We start from the raw sequence: 10,924 nt of genomic DNA on the forward strand, positions 1-10,924 counted from the left end.
TTGTGATTAATAATAAAAGGTTAAAAGATATAAAATGATAATAATGGTAATAATAACAACAAAACAAAATTCTAAGCCCAAACAGTTTGACAGCCCGGTGGGCCAGACAGTTGGGCAGAGCCCGGTAGGCCAAAAAGGTCAACTGATCAGTGTAATGTTCCTCTAGTGGGCCAGAAACTGGGCTATTCGAGCTGCTCAAGGCACAGGTAGTTAGGCCTACTACTCCTTGCAAATTCACGGCCACATCGATTCACACGTTGGCCCAGGGGTGTAATGTGGGCTATACTGGGACACCTTGGCCCAGGGGTATAATGTGGGCTATACTGGGCCAGCACAGCCAACATTTGTCAGGGCGAAACGGGTTAGGAGGTCGGCCCAGACCGGCACGATTTTTTGTCCGGGCCTGGCCTTGCCGGGCCAGAGCTAACAATCCTCCGGCCCGAAAGTCATGGGCCATGCCGGGTCCGGATGTGCTCTGGGTCGCTCAAATTTTTTATTTTTCTTAATTTTAAAAAATATGTAAAATTTTAAAAATAAAAATAAAAAATTACTTCTATTTAAATTGCTAATTTGATAAAAAAAAAACTAAAATGTATAAAGATAATAATAAAATAATAAATTTTTAAATTTTTATAAAAAATATATAAATTACTATTTTATTAATTTTTTTTTTAAAAAAAGAAGAAGTTTTGGTCCAATGGACCAAAATTGTTTGACCCATTGGACCAAAAACCGCTCCTCTCTAGGTCTACCACTGCAGATTTTGGGAGGAGTTCTCCAAGGAAGAACGGAAGCTTGGACCCCAAGGCCCAAGAAAGGAGAGCTCCTAGGGAGAGCTGGAGCTCGGACCCTAAGGCCCAAGGAAGCATTGGACCTTTGGGTTCATGCCGTACTGCCCCAGATGAGACGGTCCAGGCGGACCGGGCCGTGTCGGGCCGGGAGCCCTCTTTTTGGCAGGCACCGACCAGGCCCTTTACGGGCCGCGTGTTACTAGGCCGTTGGGCCCAAAGAAAGGCCCAGAACGACCCGAAAGTTCGGGATGTGCCGAGCTAAGCTGTGCGAGGCCGGCCGGCCCACGATTTACATCCCTGCGTTGGCCTCACGTCAGTCGCTCAACTTAACAAACTGTACTGAATCACGGTTACACCGAGCACTGCCCGACCCCCGCGTCCACCTCATCGTCATCCTCTGCGGAGCGGAAGTGCCTCTCTCTCTCTCTCTCTCTCTCTCTCTCTGGTCTCTGCTGCTCTCTGATAGAGCGAGGCCGAAGCAGGGATTAGGAGGATAAAATAGCTTGGAGCTTTCGTGAGTGGGAATGCGAGTCAGACGACACCGTTGATATTGATCGCTTCCTTTCCCTCGGTTAATTTAATTAATTAATTAATTAATTAACATATATTTATCTCCACCGATTCCCTTCCCATGGCTTCGTCGCTTCGCGCCTTCGTCATCACTTGCAATCAGCTCCCGCTCTCACGAGGTCCCAGGGGAAGGCCATCTCCTCTCCTTCCGGCCATCGTTCCTCCTCCCGCTCCGCCGCGGAAGAGGGCGAGGGTCCCACGCTCTGGAGTCCGCGCCGCGGCCTCTCCGCACCATTGTCCCAATGCTCGGTCGCAGGTGAGCCGGATCTCCCTTCTCTTTCCGAGGGTAAGAAGTTTTTGACTAGACGCTTTTACCTGCTGCTTTGATGCGAGAATTCTTTGCCTATAACGATATGCCGCATTTGTGTATATATGATGTTCGGAGTTATTTTGGTAGAATCAGGAGCAAAGATCCGAGCAATTTAGTATACTACGGGAATGAATTAACTGAACTGAAAGCCGAAAATCGGGGCAAACTTAATTCCATGGTCAAATTCAGTCAGTCAGTTTAGCCCAAAATTTATCTAGTTCTCAACGTGTTTGACTCGATAACCTGATTTGTTTTGTTTTGTTTTTTCGTTTTGAATGCCCCGCTGAAAGGATTTGTTAATGTCGTGACAAATATGAAAATTCATGATTCCACTAACATGCATGCATTCTTAGCAGAAGGAATGAAAATCCCACACTAGTGTGTTATTTTTCTTTTTCCTTGATCAAACGACAGAATTTTTACCTTTATATTAATAGGAGCTTTTGAATCTACTGCACCACGGTCTGAGGAGGAGATTTGACAGTGCAGTTGCTGCCATTCTTATAGTTGCTCAAATTTCTCTTCCGCTGCCGTTTGCCAATTGGAACCCATGGTTAATTCCTTCTGCAAACGCGGTTCTCTATTCGCCCGAGACAAAAATTCCCAGAACTGGAGAACTTGCTTTGAGGAGAGCAATTCCTGCCAATGCAAACATGAAGGCTATACAGGTAAACATCTTGCTAGCTGTCTTGATATGTGGTTGAGAACCGCTGCTTATATAGGCTCTCTTTCACTTGACCGCACTGCAGGATTCTCTGGAAGACATTTCATACTTGTTAAGAATACCGCAGAGAAAGCCTTATGGTTCGATGGAAGGCGACGTGAAGAAAGCTTTGAAGGTCAATTGGTTCCATACTCCCTTCCTTGTTTTTTTAAAGAAAAAGAAAAGAAACTCGATCTGGTCAGTACAAGTTGTTTTCCAATGCTTGGTTCTCCTATCTTGCCAACTCTATGTTTTCTCACTATGTAAAACAAGTATTTGGATTAAGTGCATATTCTTGACATTAGAAAACTGTGCAGTTAACCATCTTTGAAGCTTAGTTTGCCTTATCTTTGAATTGGTTACGGTGGTAACTTGTATTTTCTGAAGTTCAGACATGCCATATTACTCTGACAGCAATGTATTTCTGAAGCATTGAACTTCTATTTGGGTTTCCTCTCTCATACAGATTGCGGCGGAGGAGAAGGAATCAATCTTGGGAAGCATACCAGAACAACTCAGGGAAAAGGGTTCTGTGCTATATGCTTCTCTACTGAATGGAAAGGTACTAGGTTTCTTCGTAGTAATCATTAGTTTGAGGTCAATATGGTGGATTACCTCTTGTTTTCACATTCATATCACTGCTACTTACACAGTGAGCTCTCAAATAATGATAGCACTCATTGTATTCCATCATTTTTTTTATTCAAATGTCATTTTAGGACATATTCTGCTGCTTTCGTAGGATCTATAGTAAAAAAGTAAAATTGGGAAAACTAGTAGAAAATAATGAAACAAAAATAATATTCTTGACCTGCATGCCTGATCATTTAGCTCCCCTGTAGCAATCTGCTTATTATTTGCATGATCAGTCAAACTTTATACACAATTATGTGGTTGGCCATACAGAATGCATGGGGTCAAGATATTCAAATCCAGGGCTTATGGTAAAGTACAACCTCATAGAGACGTAATGCTATAGCAGGAATTGGACCTAAATAACTGGCTTCTTAACATAATTTTTCTTCTGGTTATATGAAAATTTTCAGTTGTACTCACTGATCCATTTAACATGAATGATAAATCACCGCTAAGTGCTTTAGTGGACTGTCATAGGCTAAAGTTACCAGCGTGAAGTGGTGCAAACGATTCTCTCTACTCACACATACCAACACATACCAACACACACAAACACAACCTTTTACGTGAGCTTCATCTAAATTATAATTTCCTTCATTTGCATTACATTAATTTTGGACCTTGAATATCATTTTTAATTTTTTCAGGGGGGACTACAAAACCTTTTAGAGGCTATAAAGGAAAAGGACCCAGATAAGGTATCCATTGGCCTTGCTTCGTCTCTTAACACTGTTGCTGAACTGGAGCTGTTGCAGGTAAAATTTGTGCATATCTATTTGTAAGATACAAGTGCAGAGCCTGCCATTTCACCTTCGATTAAGCATTTGAATATATTATAGGAACAGTTCTTTTAACAGGCCCCAGGTTTATCATTTCTGTTACCTGAGCAGTATTTGAAATACCCAAGGTGACTCGGCCTCTCTCTCTCTCTCTCTCTCTCTCTCTCTCTCTCTCTCGTTCTCTCTGCGCGTGTGTGTGCGCATGTATGGTCACATGATTGTGCTTCCGGAGCATTGTATAATCATCAGTTGTTCACTATCTAATAAATCGTCATTTACACATCACTCTTAATGGACACAAGAACTCTTTTAACTGCTGTAGCAACCTGCAAACCGCTTCTAACCACATAATTCCCATGTCATTCTATATCATTTTCTTTGTGGCACTGATGTAACGAAATTGAAAGATGCATAAAAATCATGGAAGTGTAATGAAGTTCGCACTAGATCTCTCACTGTCAAATTGTTCTGTATATCATCAAACAGTCTATTTGATATTTTGCTTAAATGGTTTTGTCAATAAGTTTGATATCTGGTGCTAAATCTGGCGTTTGCATCTGGATTAATATTCATAACATTACAAGTTTACCAAAAGCAGCACTGCTGCTTTAGTATTAGTTTCAGTTAATTATGAAAAAAATCAGTGGCACTACTACCTTTACATTACACTTTACTAACATCCTACTAGAGAACTGGCATATCTTTCATTGCCTTATAAATGTGGAAGTTGCCGGTGAAAGCCGAATCAACAACTATTATTGACGTTGGAAATCCTTGTTTTCTAAAGTTCAAATTTTATTTGTAGGCTGACAGGGAGAGCTGTTGTCGAGGTCACCATTGAGAGAGGTGATGGTTCAACGTTCTTTCCAAGTGCTGGTGGTGAACCAAAGAGTTTTGCTTCAATTCAGGTATGCGGACGTCGAAATAAAAGTAATGCATCTTTTCAGCTGTAGCTTATGGAAGCACTATTGTATAAACCTATCCTTTCATGCAGAGGGACCTATGTTGGATGATAGTTGACATTGAAACTCGAACAACGACGAAAATGCAAATAAAATTGATAATGATAGTTGACATTGAAACTCGAACAACGACGAAAAATGCAAATAAAATTGATAATCTTGATATACATGTTCTGTCACCGAAGACTGACATATCTGTTGAGTTCATTGCTTAATAAGTAAACAATCTCTAGATCTTCATGCGCTCTTTAAAATTTAATATCCTGTTCGACATGCTACTGGTGTTTGCAGGTAGTCCTTGATGGATATTCTGCGCCACTGACGGCAGGGAACTTTGCAAAATTGGTAAGGTAGCTGAATCCGACTTGGTACTCTAGTTTCCTTTCCTTTGAATTTGTAAACTTTTTAATTTCCAGAATTTGTTGGCTATAAATAGCCGCAAATTGGTTAATGAATGAGCTCGTTATTTATTCAGGTGACTGATGGAGCATACGATGGGGTGAGACTCAAATATGCAAACCAAGCAGTTCTTTCAGACAACGAGATCGAGAAATATGGATATAGTGTTCCGCTGGAGATCATGCCTTCTGGACAGTTTGAACCATTATATAAAACCACCCTGAATGTTCAGGTCTGTCTTGAAGATTTTTTACATTCATCCAGCTAAATCAGTGGGAGCGTGCTCGTTACATAATCTACCCTTTGGCTGCTTCCTCAAATGATAGGATGGGGAATTGCCTGTTCTACCTTTATCTGTCTATGGGGCAGTTGCTATGGCGCACAGCATGGACTCTGATGAATACTCATCACCATCACAGTTCTTTTTCTATCTCTATGATAAGAGAAACGTGAGTAAATGCTTGTTATTTTTTAGAATGTTTCTGCTTAAATAGATCATTGGTTCTATTTATGAGATTAACAGTGTTCCAGATATAAAAAAGTATACGAATGTGGATGGGTAGGTTTACCTGTTTGACTTAAAAAAAAAATTATATAGCTCACAATATTGGGATTCTTGTGGGCACGACCATTTCAAATTCTTGCTAATTATTTCTACTTAATCTGAGTGTCACTGTTCACATGCACATATAGACATACAACACCAGTTACACCATCTTCGTTGCATTCATCATTTTACATCACCATATAGGTGGCTATGGTGAGTCATGAAAATTGTTGACTTAGCTACAGTTAAACATTCTGATTCGTGTTACATGTCATTGATTGCCAATATTACTATACGAATACTCGATTCATATAAACATGTTTTCTCCTAAAGTCGCATGTACTAGGTGAGTGCTATTCTAACAGTACAATCCTTTATTCCTAACAGGCTGGGTTAGGAGGGTTATCCTTTGATGAAGGCCAATTCTCTGTTTTTGGGTAATCCTTGAACTTCCCGTTATTTGTAACATACTTCATATGTATAATTCGGTGATATAATCGAATCCTAATTGAGGTGGCCATTTTTAAAGTTAGATTTTGGTGTTCTTGGATTACAGATACACTACTGTTGGCAGAGAAATTCTTCCACAAATCAAAACAGGAGACTTTATTAGTTCGGCAAAGTTGGTGCAAGGAAGAGACCGCCTTATACTGCCAGATGAAAGTTGATTCGGCGTTGTGTTCTGGACACGGTCCTTCCCTTTCCTTCTAATATTTGTCTGGTGAGAAGGTATGGGACCCCCAGCTCTTTATTTCTGGAGGTAATGCTGGTGGGCAATTGTTTTGTCTTTTCAACTTCTTTGCAAGTTACTGTTTGCGAACCTAAACAAGCACTGTAAACAATTTGAACAACCAATTATTTTGTAAGGGTTAACAACTTTTGTTGTTTTTGAAAAATTAAGGGTTGTCAAAAGATCTTCACCTGCAATTGCATATGCATCCCAGTACAATGGTTCAGAAGTGCATTCTATGTTGTTTGTTGCTGTGCGTCTGAGAAATGCTAGGCTTGCAGGGCGAGCGAAACTTCCTGAACTGAGCTTTCAATATCACGTAAGCTACTGTGTTTGCCTTGCTTTTCGTTGTAGGTCGAGTATGAACTCGGTATGCAATATTAGAAAGCAACTTGGGAGCGTAATATGGGGCATTTTGGCTTCTGCATTGCGTGCTGCTGAATCATCTGCAGCTGCAATTAGCTACTTGGCTTCGGATGGATTGGATAGATAGATGAATACAGTGGACTTCATGCGCTAATCCTGGGCGCTACTTGCAGAATCAGATAATGTGGCCGAACTGAAGTATCAGCAGCCGATCCATGTTTAGTTTTCTCCTTATTTGGAATCAAATTTGAAGTACACAAGAATATTTAAGGGGGCTTTAAAAAAAAAGAAAAAAGAAAAAAAAAAGAGAGATGCTGGCGGGTTGAGGAGGAGAGGAGAGCGAAGTCAACAAGACCTCTCGTTCAGCCAGGCGAGGATGTCTTTGCGGACGAGGTCGACGTTGTCGTCGGGCTCCCCGAAGAGCAGGGAGTGCAGCATGCCGTCGTAGATGCGGATGGTCTTGTCGTCGCTGCGGGCGGCCTCGTAGAGGGCGCGGCTGACGTCCGGGTCGGTTACCTCGTCGGCGCTGCCGTGCACCACCAGGAAGGGCAGCGTGACCTCGGGGAGGCGCGCACCGAGGTGGTCGGTGACGCGGAGCAGCTCGACGACGGTGCCCAGGCGGGGCTTGCCGTTGTAGCGCATGGGGTTGGCGGCGGCGACGAGCCGCTTCCGGGGCACCTTGACGGACTTCTCGAGGAGGTCGGCGGTGGGGACGAGGGGGAGCGTGGGGGCGAAGCGGGCGAGGAAGGTGAGGATCTGGGGGAGGGGCCAGCGGGGGCGGATGCGGTCGGAGATCTTGCACATCGGGGCGACGAGGACGGCGCCGGCCCACTCGTCGCGCGGGGTGCGGAGGTGGAGGAGGAGGCAGAGGGCGGCGCCCATGGACTCGCCGAAGAGGAAGCAGGGGAGCGCCCCGCCCCGGTCCTGGTCCTGGTCCTGGTCCTGGTCTCGGCGGACGGAGCGGAAGAAGGAGAGGAGGTGGAAGAGGGTGGAGTCGAGGTCGGGGACGAAGGCGCGGAGGCCGTGGGAGCGTCCGTGGCCGGGGAGGTCGGCGGCGAAGCAGGCGAAGCCGGAGCGGGCCAGGAAGACGGCGGTGGACTGGAAGGTCCAGCTGATGTCGTTGCCGTAGCCGTGGATCATGAAGATCAGCGCGCGGGGTGCGGCAGACGAGAGGGGGCGCCAGGACCGGGTGAAGAGGGTGGGCCCTCCGTCCGGCACCTCGTAGAAGGACTTGCTTCCTCGGACGCCGTGGGCCGCGTAGTAGTCCTCCTCCTCCTCCGGCTCGCTGCCCCAGAAGTTTGGGTATTGGGTGCTCCCGCCGCCGCCGCCGCCGCCGCCGCCGGCCGCCGTCATGGATTGAATCGATATTTTGATGGGCCGGCCTCTGCTCTCCTGATTCCTGATTCCTGATTCCTTCTTTCGTCGCGTGCCTTACCGGTCGACGGGGATTGGTATCTGTAGACTACTGATGAGTTGGAAGACTTTGGAGGTCGTGGAATTACTGCTTGGAGTTGGGACTGGCCAATAATAATAGGATGAGAAGTCAGAGAGGCGTATAGACGATATTACTTACTGGCGGATAGCCCTTCCTTCTGTCATCTTTTTATTTAATCAAACCATTTAAAAATCTCCGTCTGATTGCTGGCCCAACCCAACATTAATGTGTGAGTGCCGTGCCAGGTCGTATAAGAAATGAAAAATTTTAATTCAGTTGACTGTTGAGGTATATTGTTGATGTTTGATAGACCGAGGATTAAAAAGATAGGAAGGAAAAAAAAAGAAAAAAAGAAAAAAAAGGGAGGCGTATACTACTGCATTGGCCAAAATTGGTTTGAGGGAATCCTGGGCTTGACGAGGCTATATACAATACAAAGCTCTGAATTGTGATTCTTGTCAGATTCTCTGATTTTTTTTTTTTTTGAGAGATATAGATTCTCTGATTTTGCCGTTACAAACTAGAGTGTAAGGAATTGCTCTGTTTGAGCAGCCTGTGGCTGGCTCCTTAATCAGTGTCAGTAGAGATACTAATTCTTCTATATGTGTGTGTATATATATATATGCAATGGATCATGCGGAATGCACTTGTTAGTAACTTGGTTGTGTTTATTTATTAATAGCTAATTACAAACATACATATCATTGTCTAAGAAGACTGAATGAGAGAAGAAAAGAAAAGAGCTACAGGCAAGAGAGCAGGGGACAAAAATTTGCGACTTGCAAGTAATAATAGGAATAGAATTAGTCCAGCGACATTTGGCAGAGGCGGCTGGGCATAGGCCTGAAGCTCCAGCGCCTCAGACCCAGCGGACACCGCAGCCGCAGGGGAGGCGACAGCGCCCTCCGCAGCAGCTCTCTGTTGCCTGCAGGCCACTGCCTCATCCTGCCGTGTGCAGGTGCAGCAGCCACCGCTGCCGCTGTTGATGATGGGTTCGTCATCCTGGGCCTGCAGGGACGAGACGGCACCAGCTGGTTGGGCCGCGACCTCACTGCCATGGGATTCTCCGGCCTTACGGGCCGTGACCTCGGGCCAGCAGCAGCAATAGGTGCCGGAGACAATTGCTGCTGCCCCCACCCCGCCTCGGAGCTATTGAGGGACATGCGTCTGCTGCTGCTGCTGCTGCTGCTGCTTGGGGTCGATTCTCGCTTTGAATTGGTTTAATTCCTTTATGCGTCCGGGGAATTTGCTTTGCTGATAGACGAGGACTTAAAATAAGAAGCTCCCCTCCCGGGTTTTACACTCAATACATACATATATAGTTGCAGCTTGTCCGGTGGATCGGCTCTTTCGGTTCTGTCGCACTATTATACACACTGCTGCTGGTGCTGCTGACGTACTTGCCGCTTCGCAGAAGAGAGAAAAGACCACGCACCACGTACCCAGTCACGTTTGACCGAGAAGGCTATTGCATTCTACTTTTTCCTACCAGAAGCTTCAAAACGAGGGAGGGGTTGGCAGCTTACCCGCTATATCTGAGTCGGCTTTTCTGACTGACACGCGTGTTGACTTTCTCTCTCAATCTGTCTGGCCATTCTTCTTCATAATAAAGAAGAGAGAATACGTCCCATAATTCCTGCCCACTACAGACCAAATAATAGGCATATATCCAATGAAAAACCGTATCTTAATTGAGCAATTTTTGACAGATCAACACGGGATAGTTGTAGTGACGGGATACGGTTGGATTTTAGTTAGAATTTTCACAGTTTTTTAAATCTGAATCCCAAACAAAATGAGCCACCAAACTCGCAAAAAGCCACATAAGATCAACATAGGCATAAACACCTTCTAGATTAATGACGCTTTTGTGCTCTTCAAGATATTTTTGTTCACTAGTTAATATTTTCATAATTTTAGACTTTGTTTGATGTTAATTTTGTTTATCAAATGTTACAACATGGTTGCAAATTTGAGGTTTTAATTTTTGGTTTTCGGTTTCCGAAGGGTTCAGTTATGATCTTAGCTCCTCCAACATTGAGATGCTTCAACTTTGATTTCAAATTTAAGTTTTAGTTGGCATAATCATATCTGATTTCAATTTTTTCAGAAAGCGAACTAAATCAATCCCATTGACATTACCATGCAATCACTATCAAAACCTAAGCATCAAAGTAGTTACATTTAGATAAGGCATTTCCAGAGTAGATTCAAGGCAGTTGCGTACCAACACATTGCTTTTTTTTTTAAACTTATTGGAGATTCAACACATTGTTTGATTGTCCAATCAATTCGACTAACAGAAATTGCTAATTAAAAATCTTTTGTAGACGCAATCAAAGGGCACAGTTAACTGGACCCATAGGGTTGTTTTATGACCAGGAAAGAGGGGAAACCAATGGACGAACCGAAGACATCTAGCAAGGATTTTGTTATTTTTCTTGGCATGCCAACTAATCTTCACTACATGACATGCAATAGTTCAGTTATGCTCCAACAGCCGAATTCAGACATGCAGAGTCTATCGCCTACCTATTGCTAGGCAGTAGTATGATGATGACTCGTCACATCTTGAAGGTGATCCGTGCTCACAAAAGCCTACTGTTTAGAAAAGACCATTATAAGAAAGCTAGCTAATGAGTGGCACAAAGGTCACTCGATTGGGACCACTTATATGTCTCCAATATATAAAAAAA

General features: G+C 44.0%; 3 protein-coding genes across 3 annotated transcripts; 1 reads left to right on the forward strand and 2 right to left on the reverse strand.

Annotated features, from left to right (window-relative positions):
* LOC109715277 (peptidyl-prolyl cis-trans isomerase CYP37, chloroplastic) lies at positions 1,150-6,629 on the forward strand. The gene is made up of 12 exons (XM_020240211.1): positions 1,150-1,617; positions 2,109-2,339; positions 2,421-2,510; positions 2,841-2,936; positions 3,658-3,765; positions 3,868-3,917; positions 4,595-4,697; positions 5,043-5,096; positions 5,227-5,382; positions 5,477-5,599; positions 6,085-6,134; positions 6,254-6,629. Exons 1-12 carry the CDS (start codon positions 1,423-1,425, stop codon positions 6,363-6,365), a joined length of 1,368 nt encoding a protein of 455 aa, XP_020095800.1. The 5' UTR covers positions 1,150-1,422; the 3' UTR covers positions 6,366-6,629.
* Positions 6,979-8,146, reverse strand: LOC109714847 (caffeoylshikimate esterase). The gene has a single exon (XM_020239555.1). It carries the CDS (start codon positions 8,144-8,146, stop codon positions 7,139-7,141), a length of 1,008 nt encoding a protein of 335 aa, XP_020095144.1. The 3' UTR covers positions 6,979-7,138.
* LOC109715278 lies at positions 8,704-9,691 on the reverse strand. The gene has a single exon (XM_020240212.1). The coding sequence runs from the start codon at positions 9,389-9,391 to the stop codon at positions 9,032-9,034; it is 360 nt and encodes a 119-aa protein (XP_020095801.1). The 5' UTR covers positions 9,392-9,691; the 3' UTR covers positions 8,704-9,031.

This window comes from Ananas comosus, linkage group 9, assembly GCF_001540865.1.
Source record: "Ananas comosus cultivar F153 linkage group 9, ASM154086v1, whole genome shotgun sequence".
Classification (NCBI taxonomy): domain Eukaryota; kingdom Viridiplantae; phylum Streptophyta; class Magnoliopsida; order Poales; family Bromeliaceae; genus Ananas; species Ananas comosus.